This window comes from Astyanax mexicanus, chromosome 23 (assembly GCF_023375975.1).
Source record: "Astyanax mexicanus isolate ESR-SI-001 chromosome 23, AstMex3_surface, whole genome shotgun sequence".
NCBI lineage: Eukaryota > Metazoa > Chordata > Actinopteri > Characiformes > Acestrorhamphidae > Astyanax > Astyanax mexicanus.
Genome location: NC_064430.1, coordinates 32,389,795 through 32,414,594, shown reverse-complemented (window position 1 = coordinate 32,414,594; position 24,800 = coordinate 32,389,795). Strand labels below are relative to the sequence as shown.

Below are 24,800 nucleotides of genomic sequence, written 5' to 3'. Positions count from 1 at the left end.
CTTTACAAATCATCTCCAGTTCAGTCAGGTTTGATGGTTTCTGATCTTTAAATCACACCACAGATTTTCAATAATATTCAGTTCTGGGGACTGAGATGATTTGAGATAATCATTCCAAATATCACTGTGTTTGTCTGTTATATGACATATTTAACTGAAATTGCTGAAACAACCAATGATTTATAAAGAAAAAATATAAAAACATTTCAAGGGTACCCAAACGTTTTTATATCATTGTTAGTTGTTTCTTGTTGAGTTTTTACTCTGCACTTTAGTCAGTAAAATAGCTAAATCCATAATGCTAGCTAGAAATACTCTACAATTTGTGGCTGTTAAAATTTGACAATTTGAAAGACAGAAAAACTAATTTTTTAATTAGAATTGTTTTGGTTGGTTTTGCTGCTTAACTTTATTATAAAATACCTTTTAAACAAATTGTTATTTAAAAATGATCAGTGGTTTGTATTTTAACATGATTATTTTAGGCAGGTGTCTATATCAAATTTGGAAATGGACATAAAATGCCACAGACATTAAATAAAGTTTTGGTTTTAAGAGCTTTGGGATTACACGAGTTAAGATACCACGCAGATACCATGCAAACAGTCCTCATAAACTGAACATATCCCAGGTCAGACAACACTGATCAGTATCGACATTTGTGAATTGCTGTGAGGATCTGACTGCATTCACAACATGAGTGTTAGTGAGTTCATCAACCTCCTCATCCCAAAATCCACAAATATTTGAACATAGTGTAGCTCTAAAGAGACCAATCACAGTCTAGACAGGTTTCAGTCCTGAAGAAACTCAGAAAAGTTCAGAAACTCACCAGAACTGTTCCCATTTGTTTTATGCTGATGGACCTTCGTTGCACCGCACATGGTGAGCAGAGCAGTCCACACATCTACACGATCCTCTGAGATCAGCAGCACCTTCAGTGCTTTAAAAGGGCTGCTGCGTGAGTGCCTGAGGGGAAATTAACAATGCTGAGATATTTCAACTCAAACCTTATCAATATTAATGATCACAAATACATTTAAACCAAACTTAAACCAGAACTTCACCGTTTGATCATTCGTCATGAGAGGGGTTTAACTGAGCATGTGGCAGTAAACCTGTTCATTTATTAACTGCATAAGATAAACAAACAGCTCTGAATTAGATTTAGGAACCTGAGCAACATCTTCCACAAGTTTTCTGCACAAATACCCACCTACAGTTTAAAAAAAAAAAGAAAACTGGTATCTAAATAAATCTTTGTTTGGACAGTGGGAGTTGGGAGTTCAGTTCTGTAAAATCTTTACACATATTTTATACATTTATATTCTCTAGAAAATCCTAAGGTGGCCGTGTCCTGTACAGTTTGGATATTTTTTAAACACTAAATTAAAAATATGCTTAGATGTTTCAACTAAAACCTAATAAATAAAATAAAATGATCACAAATAAAAAATAACGCTAAACTGAGACCCTCACCATTCGATGACTCGTTTCTCTGGCCCCAGACCAGCTGGCAGCAGGTAGTTCCTGTAATTCATCAGCTTCTTTTCCTGACAGCAATCCCTCACCCAGACCTGAGACACGCAGGGCACCCCGCCGGCCACACATAGCAGGTACGTCCTGGTGCGGCAGTGCTGGTCGGCTATCAGCAGGCTCTGATAGGCTGCTTTGCACTGTGAAGGGAAAGGAAGCGGTTACAGGCTGCAGAGACCTTCTGTAATAAGAGGAGGAGGTCATTAAAGGTCATCAGATCTTACCTGCTCTTCATTAAACGCAGGCAGGATCATCCCTCCGCCGGCCTCCAGCTGCCTCTCGGTGTAGTGTTTATTATACGGGGCTGTCTGAACGTACTCTGAACATACGGAGAGAAAAGCACATTATACAGAGTGGCAATATGGGAAAATACTGATACAATATTAGAATTTTTATCATCTTGCTGTTTTAACACTCTCCTGTCACTCGCCACAGATCGGCAGACGCTCTACTACTGCCTCATATACTCAAGTTTACATGAACAATTTTCTATTATTATTAGTATTATTATTACTTTCGTTATTCTTACCACCCTTATGATGGCAATAACTTTCAGCTGTCCCTCACAAGTGTTAGATAATTAAATAAGTGAGAGGCTTCACTAGCAGCAGATTAAAATATATATATATATTCAATTACTCTAAAACCATAATTAGTACAATGTGTTTTTAAGCTCTGAAAATATACAGTAGAATTTTATTATTCACTTTTTTTTACACCATATCTAAACATTAGAGCAGTATATGGTAATACCAGCAGCAGGGATTTGCGTTAAACTGCTTAAGTACTGTGTTTAAGTGGCTATAATAACATCAAATCACCATCGGTCTGACCATTAAACAATGTTCAGCACAGCTAATCAGAGGACTGCACTTAGCCTAGCATGATCGCTAGGGCATAGTTTTAAAATTTTTGATAACTTTTTCTAAACTGTAACCAAAAACAACAAAAAATAATAATTATTCTGACACAACATAGTTATTTACCAGCCTGCAGTAATAATAACAATAATAATACTACTACTAATAATAATAATTAATAACAGTAAGTAAGAGTGGGATAGACAGCCAGAGAGAGGGAGAGAGAGAGCATGAGTAAGCAAGAGAGAGACAGACATCCAGAGAGAGGGAGAGAGAGAGCATGAGTAAGCAAGAGAGAGATAGACAGCCGGAGAGAGGGAGAGCACGAATAAGCAAGAGAGAGACAGACATCCAGAGAGAGGGAGAGAGAGAGCATGAGTAAGCAAGAGAAAGATAGACAGCCGGAGAGAGGGAGAGCACGAGTAAGCAAGAGAGAGAGAGAGACAGCCAGAGAAAGAGAGAGCACGAGTAAGCAAGAGAGAGATAGACAGCTGGAGAGAGGGAGAGAGAGCACGAGTAAGCAACATAGAGATAGACAGCCGGAGAGAGGGAGAGCAAGAGTAAGCAAGAGAGAGATAGACAGATAGAGGGTGAGAAAGCACGATTAAGCAACAGAGAGATAGACAACTGGAGAGAGGGATAGAGAGCACGAGTAAGCAAGAGAGATAGACAGCCGGAGAGAGGGAGAGAGAGCACGAGTAAGCAAGAGAGAGATAGACAGCCGGAGAGAGGGAGAGAGAGCACGAGTAAGCAAGAGAGAGATAGACAGCTGGAGAGAGGGAGAGAGAGCACGATTAAGCAAGAGAGAGATAGACAGCCGGAGAAAGAGAGAGAGAGCACCAGTAAGCAAGAGAGAGATAGACAGCCGGAGAAAGAGAGAGAGAGCACCAGTAAGCAAGAGAGAGACAGACAGCCGGAGAAAGAGAGAGAGAGCATGATTAAGCAAGAGAGATAGACAGCCGGAGAGAGGGAGAAAAAGAGAGCACGAGTAAGCAAGAGAGATAGACAGCCGGAGAAAGAGAGAGAGAGAGCACGAGTAAGCAACAGAGAGATAGACAGCCGGAGAGAGAGAGAGAGAGAGAGAGAGAGAGAGAGAGAGCATGAGTAAGTAAGAGAGAGATAGACAGCCGGAGAAAGAGAGAGAGAGCACCAGTAAGCAAGAGAGAGATATACAGCCGGAGAGAGGGAGAGAAAGAGAGCACGAGTAAGCAAGAGAGAGATAGACAGCCGGAGAGAGAGAGAGAGAGAGAAAGCACGAGTAAGCAAGAGAGAGATAGACAGCCGGAGAGAGGTAGAGAGAGCAACACTAAGCAAGAGAGATAGACAGCCGGAGAGAGGTAGAAAGAGCACCAGTAAGCAAGAGAGAGATAGACAGCCGCAGAGAGGGAGAGAGAGAGCACGAGTAAGCAAGAGAGACAGACAGCCGGAGAGAGGGAGAGAGAGCACGAGTAAGCAAGAGAGAGATAGACAGCCGGAGAAAGAGAGAGAGAGCACCAGTAAGCAAGAGAGAGATAGACAGCCGGAGAGAGGGAGAGAAAGAGAGCACAAGTAAGCAAGAGAGAGATAGACAGCCAGAGAGAGGGAGAGCATGAGTAAGCAAGAGAGAGATAGACAGCCGGAGAGAGGGAGCATGAGTAAGCAAGAGAGAGATAGACAGCCCGAGAGAGGGAGAGAGTGCACAAGTAAGCATCAGAGATAGACAGCCGGAGAGAAAGTGAGTACACCCCTAAGAGACTACACCACTCAATGTCCAAATTGTCCAAAATGTCATGTGACTTGTTAGTGTTACTAGGTCTCAGGTGTGCATAGGTAGCAGATGTGTTCAATTTAGTAGTACAGCTCTCATACACTCTCATATTGGTCACTGAATGCACCTCATGGCAAAGAACTCTCGGAGGATCCTAAAATATGAATTGTTGCACTAGATGAAGATGGCCATTCTGCTGCAGCTCAGTTTCAGGGTGTTGGCAATCTTCTTGCAGCTTTGGCCAAGATCATCCAGCATTGTAAAAGCACAGGATCCACTCAGAACCAACCTTGTGTTGGTCGTCCAAGGAAGCTGAGTGCACATGCTCAGCGTTACATCCAAATGCTGTCTTTGAAAGACAGGCGCAGGAGTGCTGTCAGCATTCGAAGAGGTGGAGGGTCAGCCTGTCAGTGCTCAGACCATACGCTGCACACTAGATCAAATTGGTCTGCATGGCTGTCACCCCAGAAGATAGCCTCTTCTGAAGTATGTACACAAGAAAGCTTTGCTAAAGACCAAGATTATTTGTTTGGTTCAGATGGTCTCAAGTATGTGTTGCTGCAATTAGGTGAGGAGTACAAAGATAAGTGTGTCATGCCTACAGTTAAGCATGGTGGTGGGAGTAGCATGGTCTGGGTCTGCATGAGTGCAACAGGTGTTGGAAAGTTACATTTCATTGAGGGACACATGAACTCCAATATGTTCTGTAAAATACTGAAGCAGAGCATGATCCCCTCCCTTTGGAAACTGGGTCACAGGGCAGTGGTCCAGTATAATAATGACCCCAAACACAGCTCTAAGACGACCACTGCTTTATTGAAGAGGCTGAGGGTAAAGGCCAAGCATGTTCCCAGACCTAAACCCAGTAGAACATCTTTGGGGCATCCTCAAGCGGAAGGAGGAGCGCAAAGTCTCGAATATCCACCAGCTCCATGAGTGGAAAAGCATTCCAGTGGCAACCTGTGAAGCTCTGGTAAACTCCATGCCCAGGAGAGTTAAGGCAGTTCTGGACTTTCACTAAGGGGTGTACTCACTTTTGTTGCCGGTGGTTTAGACATTTATGGCTGTAAATTGAGTTATTTTAAATGAAGAATAAATGTACACTTTTCAATGTGTCAGAGTGTCATTTTGTCAGAGTTTTCCCATGAAAAGATAAACTTAAATATCTGCGAAAATGTGTGGGGTGTACTCACGTTTGTGATACACTCTACAAAGCATCAGAAATCTTAGTACAGCTGACGAGCCCTGTTCTACAGCATCACTCCAATCAAAGGACCGTCTATACCAAAATGATTTAAAAATGTGTGTTGTCCATAAAACCAAATTCTTCTGCTGGTCCAGTTTGGATTAACGTGTTAACATGTTGCAGTTTAACACTAAGTTTTATTGTGGACAAAATTAACTGTGCAAAACAAACCTAAGTGAGATATAATTAAATATATCTTTTTTTTTTTATCTGTACAAATGCCTCATTAATGGTACTGGCAGTATAGCTTACATAACAAAGATATAATTGGTTCCTTGGTGGTTCTTAGCTTCTTTACAAGACAATTCTCTACGATACTTCACAGCATCTGTGTTTCTGAAGAGGATAAAATACTCCTAAATCAAATACCAGCAATTATGGATTTATTGGTATATATATTCTTCTCCGGAGGTTTACTCTATTAATTTAATTAGCGCCACCATGTGGAGTAATGAAGCAGTAACTTTATCTATCTATCTCTCATTTGACACCAAATCGATTAACTGATTAAACTCATTAAAGTAAATCGTTAGTAAATTGAATCTTGTTGTTTGGTCATGTTGCTGCAACCTTTGCACTTCCATTGCAGAGGGACTCACCCACAGCTTAATTCTACAGCTCAGTCAAATAACAGTGTCTCTCACCTTCCTCGCCATCACTGGTCATCTGGTTGGTCTCCCGGTCATTCTCTGAGGAGGTGGTCAGCATGAAAACAAACCCCATGAAGAGGTCACTGCTCTCAGGCAGAGGACCATGAGACACCAGCAGATCGTTGGGGTCAGAAGGCATCTCTACTCCGCTCCCAGATGTGTTGCACGCTGCCAGCCGAGAGCCTGCAATGCGCAAATACAGCTAGAATAAGGGTGTATAGATGATAATACTGAGTTTATAATAGACTACAATCACCAAGTTTAGGGCCAACAATAAAAATAGCACGTGCAAGAGTGACCATAACCACAGAGCTCCCAAGACACAAATAAACACAATCAGTAACATACCAACGTCCACAAGAGAACAGGATCTGCAGCTCATTATAACACAGGGATCTCAGTCAACCCTTTTAAACAGTTCATCACAGATTTATAATAAACAGCTTCACATTATACCACTAAATATATTTCAGCATCAGGTTAAAAAGTCATTTCAATCAAGTAAAAAATACAGCTTTAAACAGGATAAAATATAAGTAATATATAAGTATGCAGTTCATTAATACTAAGATGTATGATGTAAATTATAGTACATAAAAATAGGACCCTTTATGAATATAAAAATTAATCCATTATTTAAAAAAGCACAGTACTATTACAAGTACAGTATTATTAAAAGCACAGTAAGAGGAGTGTTTTAATAATAAAATGTTCTTAAGTCCAAAATGTTCTTCTGAAATTATTCATTTCTGTCCACACAAACAGCAGCGCCCGTACCCGCTTTGGCCCCGCCCCCTCTGCGTCCTCTTTTGGCGGGGGTCTTCTCGTCCTCTGTGGAGCTCTGCTTCCTCTTGCCTGGGGTTCTGGGGCTGTCGGTGGCGCTGCGGGTCGGAGTTCCTGCCGTGTTCCCGTTTCCCCGACGCCTTCGCTTTCCCTCCACCAGGTTATCTACAGAGATAATCCACACTACTCAACACTCAACACTACCAGCACAGTTTCACAGCTGAAGGACAGAGTGGACCCTCCGTTTACATAAACACTGCACTGATGAGGGTTCCTGTAACGATTTTTAATGAAACATTAGCCAGTTATTTTTGCTTTACTGTTTGTTGTGAGCATCAAGGCCAATCACAGTCCTCGAGAACTGATGAATCCCGGTACTCATATAATTAGTGCTGTCAGCTTTAACGCTTTAACACACGTGATTTGGAAACGCCAAGTTTGGCAGAACATCCTCCAGTAATCCACGCATTAGCAGTTTTATTTAGTGATGTAAACACTGTGTCAGTACTCGAGTTCAGTTTTAGGGTACAAAATTATTATTTGTCTAAAACAGTATGAAACAAATCTCAAAACTACTTATTAGGGTTCAAGCACCGAAGGTGCGTAGAACCCTATTGTTTTTGCTAAGATTTTTCTTCTTCTTCTTCTTCTTATTATTATTATTCTTTTTCTCCTGTAAAAACAGTTGTGCAGCCTAAACCGTAAGTCATAGAGAAATGAAACTTGGTAGGTAGATGTAGGATCAGTGCATCTCGGTGGACAACAAAAATGGCACCGATTGGTCAAGTGGTGGCGCTATAAACAAGGAAATTCATTTTTCACAATTTTCTCAATAACTCAAAAACCATAAGACCTACATTCAAAATTCTTTTTTTGATGGATTCCTTGGGTCAATACCAACAACTTTCCAATTTGGACCATGCACTTCCGTCTATATAGATTTTGTGCTAATTTGCATAATATGCAAAACCTACTTTTGCAAACTAGTCCTAGGAATTTTGACCAATCCTGGCATGTTTGGTATCAAAACACTCGTGAGAGCATGCGCTTCAATATTCATTAAGAAAAAGTTGAAATATGTAAACAATATGGCCGCCATATGCAAATTAGTCCTTCCGGATATATGCCCCATTCACTTCAAGAGGTAAATTTGGAGCACTGTTTCTCAGCAACCGTGCAACCTAGCAAGTTGAAACTTTGCATGCAGAATCATACAGCCTCTAAAGGATGTTCAAAGGGCAACTTAATCAATCAACATGGCTGAACACCATCAGCATTCAGCAGACATTTTGGCAGGCTGAATGTTGCCCAATCTGGATGATATTTGGCAGTTATGTTCAGGTGGAGACACTGTAGTGACCTGCAAAGTGCTGAAACAATCCGCCCACTGGGGGGCGCTGTTCCAAAAAAACGAGTATATGTCAATCATGCTGTACTATTTTGACATCTAATTGTTTTTGCCATATTTAGTACAGTGGCTCTGACAAATTTCTCAATACAACTATGTTTAAAAAGTGCTTTGTTCATTCATAATTGCTAATTGTTTGAAAATAGCTATATTGAAACTACTCTCTGGATATTTGGCCTATCACCTCCATTTCAGTCTTGCTGCACACTGTAGAGTCTCTAGGTAAATGTTCATTAAAAACATTTGTGAAAATTTCACATACAATACTCTCCAGGCATCAAGCAATCTGTGCGTCCTTGGAATTTCTAACCTAAATTGCTGTAACTCTGCAGTATTTGCTGTAATCTCACAATGTTAAAGACATTTACAATATCACTCTGATGAAGCGCCATTTAATACAGAACTAGATTAAGAATAACTTGACATTACATGTCATATCAGAACATTCACTCCTTTGTGCCTCTTCTCAACATTAATAACAGGTGAAAGACTTTTGATCATTTTAAATGTGACAGAATGTCTCCAATTGTGTTAGACCTTCTTACACATCACCATCCTATGCTCTAGTAGGCACCATTGTGCTAGTTGGTGCTTGATGAAGCGCCATTTAATTCAGAACTAGATTTATAATAACTTCGTAATTACATGTCATATCAGAACATTCACTCCTTTGTGTTAATTTAAACTTGTTTGGTCAAACATTTCAGCTTGTTCTGCAAAGGTTCAAAGGTCAATCTGAATACCACTTTGTGAACATTCTGGTTGAAGCCACCTGATCAATACCAATAACATGTAGACACCTTTTGACTAGTTCTAACTCACTTAATGAATATCCTACAAAGTTCACTAGATGTACATGTGAGTTTAAGCACTGATCAGGTTGAAAGGCCTCTGCTCAACATTAATAACAGGTGAAAAACTTGATAATTTCTAAATGTGACAGGGCATCTCCAATCATATTAGACCTTCTTACACATCACCATTCAATGCTCCAGTAGGCACCATTGTGCAAGTTGGTGCTTGAACCCGATGATTGCCGCTTGCGGCTATATTTCTTCTCTTGCTTTCACACAAACATTAAAAGTATAAAGGCTCATTATCTGTCTCCCTCACAAAAATACAGAGAAACTAGCATTTAAAACAGTTTAATTGCGTGCCACCACATACATAAATATGACTGTTTAATTGTATTGTTTATTAACATTAAGAAGACAGGGAGCGAGAGCCAAACCCCCTCATAGCTGAGGGAAACATGGAGAAAAAGTGTGGAGCTGTTTGTATATAGAGAGCTGAAGAGGAGTTCAGGGTGTGTTCGTTCTCCTAAAATGTATTTTTACATAAAAAGTCAAAATACAATATCCTCATGTCCGAAATAACTAAATTAAACTGTTAAAGGAATACAAGTATTCTGTCTATTTTTTTTGCTTCCCTAGCTTTATAAAGTAAAGTAAAATAATGTCTCTACAAAAAGATTGACACATACACCCTTTACAAACTCTGCCTCAAATAGAGGATTTCCCCTGTGCTTTCTAGCAGTTTGAGAACCTTTATGACATGTTGCAGAAAAGCCTCTGACTGACATTTTGCCCCAATGACACATACTCATATTAATCCCCAACGTGTCTTTTTCCAAACTAATGAACTACTGAGAGAAATCAGATCAGCTGATACTGAGGGTTTAGACTTATCAAAACATTTCACCATTATAATCACTTTTCCAGGAAAAAATAAAGATTTACAAAGAGAAGACTGGGAACTCACCCAGGCTGATATCAGAGGCCATGGTCTGAGGGGTGGAGGGTTCATACGGTCCCAGAGCGAACTGCTCCCTCAGGCGATTTCCCTGCTCCATCGTGAGAATCACAGCGTTCCTGCTGTACCACACGCTGTGCCCATCCTTCTCCACACAGTACAGCAGCTCAGAGCCCTGCATCTTATGACCCTTCACCAGACCTGATACACACACAAAGTTCATAAACAAGAAAGGTTAAGATTTATTATGATTACTACTTAATCAATGTATTATATTATAATAATATAATCTGTATGTTTCTCTGTACAGAGTATTTCTGTCTGCAGTGTTTACCACCCTTAGGACTAGGAATAATCAACACATCGACTATTTTATTAGTACTTTCTGCCGTGTCGAATCTTCGACATGGGAGCAATATGAACCTAAAACACTAAGCAAACTGAGCAGCTTATATAATAGAAAAAGGCAGTGTCCTTCATATAGTGTAAATTACATTAATGATATACATTGTCAGCAATTTATTCGCAAAACAAGAAAATAAATGAATTAAAAGAGTAATCTGTAGGAAATAAGGGTGCGTGATGAGGGAGAGAGTTGTCTAACCCGCCCACCCCTTCACAGACAGGAAGCTCACGCGGGTTGCCAGGCTGAGGCCACTGAACCTACATGATCGAACGCACAACAAGTTCAGCAATTAACTGCTTAGTTTAATAAACTCCTCAGTTTTACATGGTTTTAAAAAGCCGACTGATCGCCCAATCTCCATTAATGTGCTATATAAATAAATATTTACTTGGTGTTGTTAACCAGTGCTGTTCTCCTCACCTGTGTTAAAGTACTCCTCCTCCGTCAGCGCTGTGACCTCTGTTTCCGTGGGGATGGGGTCACACAGCAGGATGTCCTTCCCCTGTACCTCGCACTCCTGGTTATCGTCGAACAGCAGCCCGAAGCGGTTCTCGCCCAGGTCCCGGGTGATGGTCCCGGAGTAGTAAAAGGAGTTGGAGGACCACTTGGCCATCACACGTAGTCCCACGAAGCTGCTGGCCCCCCCACCGTGCTCCGAGAGTGAGGTGTTTAGGGAGTCCGAGTGGCTGGAACTGCTGCTGCGAGCTGGCGGGCTGCCCGGGACCTGAGCGTTCACACGGGGAAAGGGCTCCTCCTCCGAAGATGAGCCAGGCTGCCCGTGGGTGCCACCCCTCTGCCCTGCCCGCACGCCTCTGAGAAAGACCAGCAGAGGAAGACCCTGAGAATACCTGCTCATACACCCTGCCTGCAGCGTCCGTCCTCTTATAGTAACAACATTAGGCCTTTATATTTACACAAAAGATACTGTCCAAGAAATTGTTTTACTAAATATTACTGTTATATCAAGAGATTTTTATACTGATATTATAATGATAAAAGCATAATGATGTAATTACACTCTTTTAAAGAGGGTTTTAAAGTAGGTGTAATTAGAAAGTAGATGTAAAAAGAATATAATAAAATGAACATTTATGATTACAAATATACTTATACAATCTAGCTTAGTTACTTGTTCAAATGTTGTATACAGAAACAAATAAATTATAAACTTGTTCTAATGTAAAAATAAATATTAACCATTATTTTTATCAAATATTATTTTATTATTAATATTTAAATCTGTAATAAAAAAATCTGTATTTGCTTAGTCTTGGCCATCATGACATGCTTAAAAAAAAACCCAAAAAGATTAGACTCTGTCCCGTAATAAACACAGGGTATTCATATGTTTCTAAAAATTTTAAAAGGTGAAATACCTTATTCATATCCATCCTATTTATAAAAAAAAGTACCTGGTAAAATAAGGGTTAGTTTAGATTAAAGGTCTACTACAACTAATAAAACTACTGTAAAGAAAATGAAGGAAGAAGAGAAGTGAAGAGAATTAAAGAGTTTATAGGTTAGGTAAAGTGACGGGACTGAGTGGGTGGGGGGTTGTGGTGACTGTGAGGACCCTGCCAGCAGAGCACCCTCACCTGGGGCTGCGTGACGGAGGCCGTCCGCGCCGGGCGTGGCCGCGGGGGCTTAGTGGTGCAGCAGCTGGAGAGCCCCGTATAAACGTGACTTCTGACCCCACCGCCACACCGGCCCGGGGCTGCTGCTTGCCCCCTCTCCTGGGGCTGAGGACACACACACACGGACAGAAAACGGTCAGCGGACACGCCCCTAACCAGCCAGTGTAGAGCAGCAGCGGCGGAGAGGAAGCTGTGTAGACCAAGTCTGTTCTCTTGTGTGAGTGTGTGAGAGAGTGTGTGTGTGTGTGTGTACAGCCATCAGTGTAGCACTGCCATCATTAAACATGGTGTCAATATTAGCAACAAATTCTGTGCTATTATTTAGGTACACTATTTGTTTAATAGGCGATGCAAATAAAGCGCGATCAAGACTGTAATTTTCCAAAATATAAAGTTGGCATTCCCATGTCAAACAATGTAAGCTCTCTATGGAGGTTGGTATAGTTGTGATAAATGACTGGTGGTGTTGCTTTGCTTTTCCTGGTGGAGGCTTTAGTAGTGCTATGGTATACACGATGGTATAACAAGTGGAGGCTATGGAGTTACTATGTTGGCTATGGGGAAACTATAGTTCGCTGAGTGGTTGTGATTTGTTGGCCAAGATACACCATATTTTTCGCGCTGTAAGGTGCACTTAAAATCCTTTAAATTTTCCCAAAAATTGACAGTGTGCTTTATAATCAGGTGCTCCTTATGTATGAATTTTATCAGTTAGGTTGTAAGGAGAAGTAAAGCCAGTCAGATTAAGTACAGCGTTATACAGGAGTTTCAGTAAAGTTTCTCCAGTATCGAGACTTGAACAGCATTAGCATAAGCCGCTAACCACACTAAGCGCTAGCTCTTTCACCGTTCAGAGGCCAGTATATCAGGCTGTAGTCTTTGTGTTAACAGTGTTAAAACAAGCTATGTGGGACAGACCGCTAGCTGATATTGCCCGGGCTTACCAGAACACTTGTAGTGCTGACAGGCTGCATTAGCTGCTAAAACGATACATATCGTTTCTACAGTAATTTCATTAATTATTCATGCACATCTGTGTGTTTACTATTTCGTTTTAAATCTATGGCATGATAATCACCATATAGCTAAGTAACCAAGTATAATTGTTAATGAAACGAACGAAATAAGGAAAACTGAAAGTGAAAATTCTCCTTAACTGAAACTAATAAAAACTTAACTAAAATTACAGATTCAATACCTTCATTTTTGTGTTTGTTATATATTGTTATCGTGATATAAAAAATTCCATATCGTGATACATGATTTTTACCCATATCACCCAGCAATAGATGCTAATGCTGCTGCACCCAGCCTTAGTGGAAATCTGGGAATCTATTATAATCTGGTGTGCCTTATAGTGCGAAATATATGGTAGTTGGTATGGTTTTGCTAGATAAATCGCTATAGTATCCCAGATTAATGTTTTGGAGCTATGGGGAAAAATATGATGTTCATGGTGCTACGATGTTGTGCTGACAGGATGAGTAGTACAGTCCCGCAGGGTCATTGCTATAGGGATGCTATGGTGTGCCAGGTAGTTGCTGCTACTGTCCCCAAAGTTTAATGGTAGACACCCATCATCATCTACATTATAATCTGTTTGTATTGGGCTGTACAGGGACCACCACAGCCACATAGCTGACCTCCATCACTGCAGACACTCTCAGATCTCTGTAGAGTATCTATGTGTAAGTCCAGTGTGTGTGTGCACAGGTTCCAGCAGGGAGCAGGAATGCTGATCAGAGTGAGCTGTGTGTTAGTAGAGGTCATGCAGAGGTTATTAAAAAATAAACTCTACGGATCTGCACGAGGACACACCTGCCAGATTTAGCTCCTCGGACAGGAGGCACGATAAAGTCAGGCGTCCTGCCGGGAACCACTCCTGTGCTGCTAGTCCCACTCGAGCTGTGGTGAGACAAGGCCTTAGACGAGAGTGAGCTGACATCTGCTAGATCTCCTGAGGTCATGGAGCTTCCTGTACGGGACGGGGAGATGTCACTGTCCATCACGCAGCGATCCACTACCGGCTCCTCAGACTCCTGAGAACACGACTTAATGTTAAAAGGTTAAAGCTGCACAGTATACACTAACATTCAAAAGTTTTAGAACACCCTTACTGTTCAGTAGCCCAGTAGCAGTGATGCATGACCCTGACAACCTGCTTTATTATGTTCTCATCTTAGCAATTACTTTATTACTACACTTCACGAGTCAGACCCCTAATTACGATAAGCTGAGCTAAAGGCATCCCCATGTGGGTCAGCCAGATCTCCTCTTGCATTAGTTTTCTCCAGTTTTCAAGTCATTTAAAGGTGCATGAAACTTTTCACTCTCTGGCTTCATCTGTAATTTCTCTAAAGAAAAGACTTTTAATTAAGGCTAGACTACTGTGATGCACTACTGTCAGGACGATCCAGCAGTAACTTAAAATAAACTTCAATGCAGCACCTTACTAAAACTAGAAAATTTTACCATATTAGTCCAGTCCCATCAGCACTGCACTGGATTCCAGTCAAATACTCCATTGACTGACGTATAAAGCCCTACATAAGCTTAGTCCTGAATATATGCAACATGTATCTCCTATTATGTACCATATCGATAACATCGATTACTGAAAAAGATCAAGAAAAACTTGATTTTAAACTTTGTTGCTGTGTCTTTGTCTAGTTATAGTTATGAAAGTGTGAATGTGCTGTGTGTTGTGTAAATTGCTACTTACCAGCTGTAAGTTCTTAACTAATGACTACTAAGTGTTCCTAAATATTGTTGCAATGTTTTCCTTTATTTAAATTTTTTTTTTTTTTTTTTTTTTTTTTTTTTTACACAGTTTCTTTAGTCACAATACACTTTTTTCCATTTTACTTCCATTTTTTTTTATCATTAAAGGCCCTGGCACTTTACTGCTTACACTTGTACTATTTATGTTAAGTGGAGTTGCACCATATAAGGTTATTCACTGGACCTCAAGCAGCAAAATAAACATAAAATTTGCACATACTCAGTACCAACTACTGTCCATGACCCTGAAACACCAGAGCACACACTGGAGTCATTCCTTACCTCAACCACTTTGCGGTCCACCTCCTTCCCGTCTTCATAGTACACATCAGTAATGATGCGGGTGATGGTGGTGCGCACCTCCTGAATGGTGCGGATGTGCCGGCGGTGAGAAGGTCCTGGCTGGGAGCGGGTCGGGGTCACTGGCTCACCCTTTCAAAATGGAACAGCACTAAATTGATTAATCTGGTTAAACCGCACAAAGCAACCTTACTTCCAGTTCCTGAGCTTAATGGATTCATACACATTTCGGTGTTCATCTAACAGTAACGTAACAGCTAATGTTGAATTGGACCCATCACTGCTCTATAATTTACTACAGGTAGCAAAAAAGTTACACTCATTTGTACACAGATTTTCATGGAATATGTTTCTATGCAGCACCTAAAATTACCTTTGATAATCAATTAACCTTCATTTTCACTCGGGAAAAAAAACATTGAGGGTGACCCTCATCTACAATGTTGCCTTTATAACATCAAAGGGATTGAACACATTTAATAATAATTTAGAAATAATAAGAAATAAAAGTACTCATTTTATATCAACACAAAAACTAATTTGACACAAAAGGTAAAAAATGTATAAAATATAAAATAAGTAAATAGATAATAGTAAAAGTAAAGCAAAATGTTAAAAATGATGAAGTGATTAAATAAATAATAGAACTTAAAACTAGAATGAAAAATTAGCATTAAAATAAAGAAAAATAAAGAAAAATAAAAAATAAATAAGAAATATATATACTCTCTTTCTCACCCTGCCTGAGGATTCCTGTGGTCCAGAAGCATCAAAGCTGGTCTGCTGGGATACAGCTCTCTGCTGAAGTGGAGAAAGAGGCTGCATAACAGAAGTGTAAATTTCATCTTTTAACACTAATAAAAAATTCCCTACAGCCTCAATTATCATACTCTCACCTTACTGAAGGGGCTGGGGGTCGAGGCCAGGTCAACACTGGTCTGCTGAGACACGGCCTTCTGTCGTACTGGTGTCCTACACTGGGCCTGTGCAGAAGTGCTGGGGACCTCCTGCTCACGGTCCACTGAGGGCAGAACATCAGCTAGAGGAGTGGCCACAGGGTCCGGGTCCACAGCTGTGCCGTTGGGCTGTGCCGGCTGGCGAACGACCCCATCGAGTTCATCAGCTGCACCGTTACGTACTGCCTCCAGGGGGCGCTCAGGAGAGTCGGCGGTACTCGGGAGACTCTGGACGGTCTGGCTCTGACACCTAGTGGAGGAATGGAGGAACAGCTCATTACACAAGTTTCAGTCCTGTGTTACAACTCATACTGGAGAGGCTGTGAAACAGTGTAACTTTAATTTACAGTAAACAGTGCGGTGGAGGGGGGGGGGGGGGGGTTGGGGGGTTGGTACGCATTCAGTGTGTATCAATACAGGGGTTAAGAAGGCAATATAGTGTGATTGTTAAATCTAATTTTAATACTCTCATACTATAACAATTTGAAAAAACTGATTAAAGACAAGTTTATTTTTAATCCCATCAGAAAAGAAGAATCCAAAGACAAGCGTATAACAGATATTTAGTTGACAGGGTTCAAACAGTAAATCTTTTCATCTAAATTAATAAATAAAAATTAACACTTTTTGAAAGTCAATACAGTTCGGCAAAACAATATTGCACTATCCCTAATAATAATTAATGCTGTTAGTTAACAATGAAAACAAGAAATAAATGTACTTAATGTCAAAATAACGTGCATAACTTTCTGCAGAGCTCTGCTTAATTTATTTTTAGTGGTGGTAATGGGAACCAGATGTCAATCCTAGAAGTGTTAATGAAGCCACCATGCTTATATTATACTGTATTGTTATCAGATGTATATTATATTTTATTCATTTTCTTCTTATTATTTCTTGTTGTGTAAATTTCGACCATTCCAACTCCAGACTCTATGATTGCGTATGTGCATCTATACACATTTCTGATTGGACATAGAGCAGCAGATAAATAAATGTGGTATAAATGGTATGCGGTATGAATGTAATAAATATGGTGCAAAGTCCTTGCACCTTCGTAACAATAATACAAACATCTGCAACACTAAGCATTACCATGGAATAGCACAGCAACTATGGGACAACACCTGAGACACTATTCCGTTCATATGGCATATGGGATACAACTGCCTAGCAACCCCCTAGCAACAACGCAGCAGGTACACTGCAATACTAAAGATATAATTACCGTACCAAACTCTTTGTTGCTGTGGTGGCATGGGTGAATGCTACAAACACACCACCATGGAAACCAAATCTAATTATATATATATATATATATATATATATATATATATATATATATATATATATATATATATATATATACATACATACATACATATACACACAAACACTAATTAATTTATGTCAGCAATATGAGTGTTTTTACCAGAAAAAAGGACCCCATATGATTTAAACAGATGCAAAAACACATGCACACAAGGAATTCTCATTTTTAACTACGTTATATCCTGTGAGCCGAGCTGAAGAACAGTGTAGTTCCAGATTTCTCCTGGATGCCCTTAGCCAGCATGTGTATATTATGTTCAGTTCCATTAGCAGCTCACCTGATTTACCAAATGTATCAGTTTACCAAACCAGGTGTTGATACGATGAGAACAATAATAAATATTAACCTAAGATGAGAATAGATTAGGATATGTTTTAAGGAAAACAGTTTATGTAACAAATTATTTTACAAAGCAGCTTCACAGAAATCTGGTAAAAATCTGCCTAGCAACCACAGCACCTAGCAACCAACTTTCATTCACTTGCGAACACCCTAGAAACTACCAAGGATACCATAGCAACAGTCCAGCAACACAACAGCATCTCCATAGCAACACTATAGCATTATACTTACTATTATAAATACTTGCAAACACACAGCAACAGATGTGTAAAACATTGTGATGCATCATTTAATACTTTATTTTCACTACAGACTACCACTTTTTCCTTACTGATACAGATACCGATAACAGCTTTTCTGGTATCTGCCGATACCGAGTACCGATACCGATACCAACTGTCTTATGCTGAATGAGATATAATAACCTGATTGGCTGCTCCGAAGTTTTCATCTTTTTTTTTTTTTATCCCGCCAAACCTCTCTCTCAGCATAACGCGCCATCCGATTGACCGACAGATTTTATTCACTTCACAATAGAACGCAGTAATCAGATGGTTTTAATAAAGCTTTAAAACAAATATATTTTTGTGGCTCAATTTTCAAGCACTCTTTGGAGCAAAATCAGGATTACTGGGGACTGGTTTGATGGATATTCTGATATGTGGAGCGATTTTGAAGGCAGAAGTCTGAGGTGAGCGCTGGATGGGGGCTGGGTGTGCGGGCAAGCGTGCGCCGAGTAGAGACCTGTAAAAAACGCTGCGGTGAAAAAGTCTAACGCACTCTTCCGGTTCTAATTCAGGAACCGTGCATCCTATAGTAAAATGGTTCTGTAATCCTGAGAGTTAGATGGTTTGAATGATGAAGAACATGTCCACATTGGATCAAATAGGAACGTACGAAAAAAAAACCATATTAAAATTATGATTAATATTTCTAATAAAAAAAGCATATGTCGCCCTAAATGTTTATTTTCTGAAAGGAAATACAGCCAGATATTCTAGATAACTGAAAAGCAGACATTTTAAGCTTTAAATTGGCATATTGGGTGTCTATATTGAGCCTATAATCATTCATAAATACAGCCAGATAATAATTATATTTTTCTGGCCTGCCGGTGGGCCAGAGCACGTTAAGAGGATAAGACTGTTACTCAGGCAAGTATTAGGGTGCTTTCACACCTGCCACGTTTGATCCGGACTTTCTGACTTTTCAGTTTGGTCCGAACCAAAGTAGCAGGTGTGAAAGGGGTCGCGAACCACGGTCTGGACCAAAGGACCAGATTTTGGTCCAACCAAGAAAGGTGGTCTCAGTCCGGATCTTCTGAACCATGATCCGGTTCTCCTGCAGTGTGAAATCGCTTTTCTGGATTGTTCGAACTTTCGGACCAATTACAGGAAGCTGAGCAGGCGTTCCTCAGCAATGGCAGCAGAAGAAGAAAAATAACCGGACAAGCAGGAAAAATGAGGCGTGGATACAGCTGCTTCAGGACGAGCTCGTTCGTTTGAAAGATTTGAACTAATCTAGAGTACTGTGCTGAAGTTGCTGCTGCTGGTATAAAAACAAAATAGCAGCAGCTCTACTATGGAGACGAAATATATCTGTTCATTCATTTTATCCTGAACCTGGAAAGGCTTTCCACCGAATGAACCCCCCTCTGAATTATCAACACGCCAATGTCAGACGCATGTCCTTCTAAAACCAATCAGCATCAAGTTAAGGAAAACACATCGATTCGTAAGTGATGATGAAAGGATGTAGGAGTATCACACAAAGCTCTTTGGTGCGCTCCCTAAACTGCAGTGTGAAAACAAAAATAAGGGGACCAAATATATACAATGTAGCAACACATGAACCTCGGTTCGGACCACAGTCCGGACTTTCATGTGTGAAAGCACCCTTAATCCTGCTCCATAGCGTTAGCATCTAGTTCGGTTCGCGTCTGGCTCGGTTAGCATTAGCGTTCAGTTAGCAGGTTAGTCTGGTTTGATTGTTTAGTTTGCTGTTTGAGCAGAAAGGCACGCTGCAGTAGGTTAGCACTTGCTATGCTACTTTGTTTTGTCTGTACATCTGGCCGATACCCATTGGCAATATCGATACCAGTATAGGCGCCGATACCAATACGGTATCAGTAAAACCCTAATTTGTTCACCATTGAAGGAGAATATTTAGGGGTTGAGAGGACAGAAGAGGAGAGGGAGACCTTGAAGAAGGTCTCTCTACAACAGCCCTGTAACAACCTAAAACCAGCAGGTCCTCCAGTCTCTCTGTGGGCTGCTGGCTCCAGCCCAGAATAGCCTCCTGATGAGCTGCTCTGATGGTGGAAGTAGGGCACACTACTACTCTGCCCAAATAAACGGGCCACTAGCAAACCCGCTTAATGCCTTCCCAAAATACCCTCTCTACTGAGGGAGTGCTATTAATAACCTCCACAAAAATCCCAAGGACAGGCAGACTGAAGACACCAGCAGGAAATCAGAGTCACGCCCCACACTCACACAATACCAGCGCATTAAAGAGAGAGAGAATATATAGTGAACTCCTACATCTGACATACTTCTCACCGTCTTTACAACAGATAGTAAAACTCACCTTAATGGGGTTAAGAGAAATGGGGCAATATAGATATGAAGACAAGATATGATGGAAAACCTCAACAGAGTATAATGTAAAGTATCATACAGTGGTATTACAAAGTTTTGGCACCTCTGATAATTGTCAGGATTTTCCTTTATTAATCATTGGTTGTTGGGATCAGCAATTTTAGTTAAATATTCCGTAGCAGAAGAACACCGTGATATTTGAGAAGTGAAATTAAGTTTATAGGTTTTACAGAAAGTGTGTAATAATTATTTAAACTAAATTAGGCAGGTGTATAAATTTGGGCACCCCTACAGAAAAATTACATCAGTATTTAGTAGATCCTCCTTTTACAAAAATAACAGCTTCTAAATGCTTCCTATAGCTTCTAATGAGAGTCTGGCTTCTGATTGAAGGTATTTTGGATCATTCGTCTTTATAAAACATCTCCAGTTCAGGCAGGTTTGATTCAGGTTTCTGATCATGAACAGCCCACTTTAAATCACACCACAGATTTTCAATAATATTCAGGTCTGGGGACTGAGATGATCATTCCAGAATGTTGTACTTGTTTCTAGATTGTGAGCAGTGTTTAGTGTTTAGGGTCGTTGTCTTGTTAAAGTACCCATCTCCGGCACAACTTCAACTTTATCACTGATTCTTTTACTAAAGCATGATTATTTAAGAGTTTTGTTTTGAGGCTCCAATGTTTCCATTCTTCAGAGAAGATGCAAAGAGGAGAAAAACTTGCAATTTCCTTTTCCAATATTTAGTGCTAAATGTATTCAAATCAATAAATCAACAAGGTTGCCCAAATTTATGCACCTGCCTAATTTAGTTTGAAAAATTATTGCACACTTTCTGTAAATCCTATAAACTTCATTTCACTTCTCAAATATTACTGTGTTCTTCTGCTATATGATATATTTACCTGAAATCGCTGATCCAAACAACCAATGATTTGTAGGACAAAATGATAAATGTTTGAGCTGGTGAAATAAAGCCATGTTCTAAGTACGGGTGTGTTTAAAAATATTGATTTTTTTTATTTAAATTGACCTTCATTTGAGTGATTCAATATCGATTCATATAAACCCAAGATTGATCTTTAAAATTATCCTGTTTTTCCTGTATATGCGTACAGTTTTAACGTCTCACGTTTTATCTTGCGAGACCATCCGTTTTCGAGCACCATCCTCTGGCTGGGGTATGAGGGACGGTGCCCAGGAGTCAGCTCTCTGGGGAGTTTCTGTACAAATGTAAGTAATTTTCTTCTGTATTTCCACTCACTGCTGCCTGTGTTTATCAAACTAGTTAATTTTACACTGTTTTAGTTAGTTTTAGAGTGTTGTTTTTGCCTGTACTTAATTTAAAGTAAGACCTGACTGTTTTAGCGTGTTAGCCAAATCACATGGAAAGCTAAAACCCCTTTAGCCAGATTTCCGAGCACCAAACACATCTGGTGCGCTAAGCTAACCCAAACAGGTTTAACTGTTAATTTAGTCCCCAGAGGACGCGGGAAAAGGCTCTTATAACGGGGGAGAAGAGCTCCACTCAGACCGGCTGTTTTTCCTTTGAATTCAATAAAGTTTTCTCTATAAACATTATTAATTTAGCTTGTTGTCTTTTTGTCACTTTGCTTATTATAGTGTCACATATGAACTAGTGGGTATGGGTAATTTCACATGCACATGAATAAGAAGTTATGAAGCATGTTATGTTTTAGTTTTATGTAACTAAAAACTCAAATGTCAGTATATACATCCGTACAGCGGAAACGATGAAAACAATGTAATAATAATAATAATAATTGAAGTTTGTGTTCCTCGTATAATTACAATATTTAATATGCAAACTAAAATTTTTACTGTAACTGAAATTTCCCTAAATAAATCAATTTTGAATAGAATCGGGACCTTGTGAATCGGAATCAAATCGAACTGGGAAATCAGTGGAGCTACCCACCCCTAGTTCTAACACAAGTCCTAACACAATTTCCAAACAACTGACCTGTACACTCACCTGTATCTGTTTTAGTAACTAAAACACACACACACGATATTACAATATGATCACTGTAGAATAATTTTATCTGAAGGCTATAATCAGTCAGGAGCCAGATTATAGAACCTACATGCTGACTATAAAGAACACACTAGATGTTCTCTGAGAATTTACTGAACTTGGAAAAATCCTATTGTGTTATCAGGCACCAGTGATACTGTACGGTTTTAAATATATATTTATTTCCACAGTCTTTCTTTTTCTGTTCTTCTATAAAAATACATCTGTTGTTTAAAATTGTATTACTTAAACCTTTCCAACAAGTTAGAGTAGGCCTGGACAATAATTCGGTAATTCGGTATTTATCGCAATAAGAAATGTTTCAATAACGGTGATATCACTTTTGTGGTATATCGATATGTATTATGTACAGAATCTGTCACGGACAGGCGTTTTTTACTGGCGTCAGCTCGCCGCAGAGCCAAACACATTCAGCCCCCATAGCTGTGCTACCTCAGTGCGTGATGACGCAATCACACAGGCACGTAGCCAGATAGGCTAGGCTAGGCTAGGTTAGGCTAGGTTAGGCTAGGTTAGGTTCAGGTCCGCTCCGCTACGCATCTAAAATGTCTCGAAACGGAGCCGGGACGAGCGGATCCAAGGCTAGGGTAGACTCGGTTCGGTCAGCCGCTGTTTCGCTCGCCCATTCGCGCGTCCGCTCGCTCATTCGCGGCTCCGCTCGCTCATCCGCGGCTCCGCTGGCCCAGCCGCGGGTCCGCTCGCCCAGCCGCGGGTCCGCTCGCTTGCCGCTTTGCTGCAAATTGTGCCGGTGAGTGGAGCCGACAAGCAGCGTAACGTTAATACATCTAATCTGTTCCACCACCTCAAGCATCTTCCCTACATACAATATTTTCCTTATACTGACTGAAGCACTTTAATAGATTATGTTGAAACTAAGTTATTTAAAGTTTATGAATCCTTTAGGTTTGTTTATTTGACGTGGATATCATGTTGAATACCTCTTGTATTCTGGCTGAAGCACTTTAATAGATTATGTTGTCACTAAGTTATTTATAGTTGAAAAATCCTATAGGTTTGTTTATTTGACGGGAAAATCTTGTTGCTTTTATGTATATAAAGGCTTCTTGTATTATATATCCTAGTTAAAACACTTTTGTTTTAATCTGTTAAATTTGTTTACAATGAATAAGAAGCTCTGCCTCTTTTGTCATTTAAAGTTATTTTTATTTGTAATAGTTATATAGGCTTATGTTTGACAGGGATGTCATGTTATTATTTTGCTATATGCAAATAAAATTGAGCATTGATTTATTTTGACTACTTTTATTTCTAAAGTATTAAAGTTTTTGTGAAAGGAGGTTTCAAAGACTTAAAAAACATTTTCATACAGTAGTAGGTACAGATTTCCATTAGATAGATTGATACAAAAAGTGCAAATACACAGTTAAATAATAATTTAAATTTGCAGTGCAAGCTGCAGAGAGTGCAGGGATTCTTTTTCTGAGGCCTTCAAAGTATTTATCGATATCGAAATTATATCGTATCGACCGAAATTTAAGGAATATATCGTGATATAAATTTTGGCCATATCGTCCAGCACTAAGTTAGAGATAGGATAATTTCTCCCTTATTTTTTAAATCACTTATTCCTTACATTAAAATGTGCTTTATTTAGACTCACTGTTCTTCATTTATAAGGGACCTTATAAACTGATTTCTCTGAAAGAGAAGGAAAAGATGTTTTGCTTATTAATTTATTTCTTTAAACGTTATGATATCTTTTAATTTAAGATTTACTTAGGATGTTGATTAGTTTTTCATTTGTTTTAAACCAGCCCCGTCTGTAAATCCAAACTTGAATAATGATGGTAGTTTTCCTCAGGCTGAATATCTGTGTCTGTGTTAAAGAAAAGCACCTGACAGGTGAATCACTGGACTCCTCCTCCTCCTCCGCCTGCAGCTGCCTGTGAACCTCTCGCACCCGGCTAAACACAGACGAACTAGAGGACAGATACACATTTTTATACATCACACACTGGCATGCAAAAACCTTGCATCTCCAAAAACTCATTAAGCAGGAACATTTGTACTGGTCTATGCAAGATTTTATTCTTAATATACATACTTAAAAACACCGGTCAAGCATGACATTATGACCATCTTCTTGTTACTAGACCCATTATTCGTATATTTGATACAGATACAGCAGTGCTGCTGGAGTTTTTAAACACCTCAGTGTCACGCCTGGACTGAGAATAGTCCACCAACAAAAATATCCAGCCAACATTCAACAGCTTGTGTGCAGCAACTGGTGAGCACTGATAAAGAATTAGATGAGCTTCTGTCTCTGACTTTACTTTATCTACAAGGTGGAGCAGCTGTAGGTAGGAGTGATTAAGCAGTAAGTGTTTAAAAACTCCAGCAGCACTGCTGTACCTGATCCACTCACTGTACAGAAAAAAAC

The 24,800-nt window shown here is 39.8% G+C and overlaps 1 protein-coding gene across 8 annotated transcripts in view; it reads right to left on the bottom strand.

The window, feature by feature from the left end:
• Positions 1-24,800, bottom strand: part of tp53bp1 (tumor protein p53 binding protein, 1) — a 45,372-nt gene that overhangs the window by 1,625 nt on the left and 18,947 nt on the right. For 5 of the 8 annotated variants that reach the window (XM_049471391.1, XM_022665132.2, XM_049471388.1 and 2 more), the window contains 13 exons: positions 24,253-24,336; positions 16,000-16,309; positions 15,842-15,922; positions 15,086-15,235; positions 13,841-14,061; positions 11,984-12,127; positions 10,809-11,200; positions 9,992-10,183; positions 6,817-6,987; positions 6,034-6,222; positions 1,761-1,855; positions 1,480-1,676; positions 833-969 (listed from right to left, as the gene is read on the bottom strand). In XM_049471391.1, coding sequence (XP_049327348.1) covers positions 833-969; positions 1,480-1,676; positions 1,761-1,855; positions 6,034-6,222; positions 6,817-6,987; positions 9,992-10,183; positions 10,809-11,200; positions 11,984-12,127; positions 13,841-14,061; positions 15,086-15,235; positions 15,842-15,922; positions 16,000-16,309; positions 24,253-24,336 — 2,363 coding nt within the window. The remainder of the gene's footprint in view (positions 1-832; positions 970-1,479; positions 1,677-1,760; positions 1,856-6,033; positions 6,223-6,816; positions 6,988-9,991; positions 10,184-10,808; positions 11,201-11,983; positions 12,128-13,840; positions 14,062-15,085; positions 15,236-15,841; positions 15,923-15,999; positions 16,310-24,252; positions 24,337-24,800) is intronic. The other 3 variants (XM_049471392.1, XM_049471393.1, XM_049471394.1) reach the window with 3 other exon arrangements.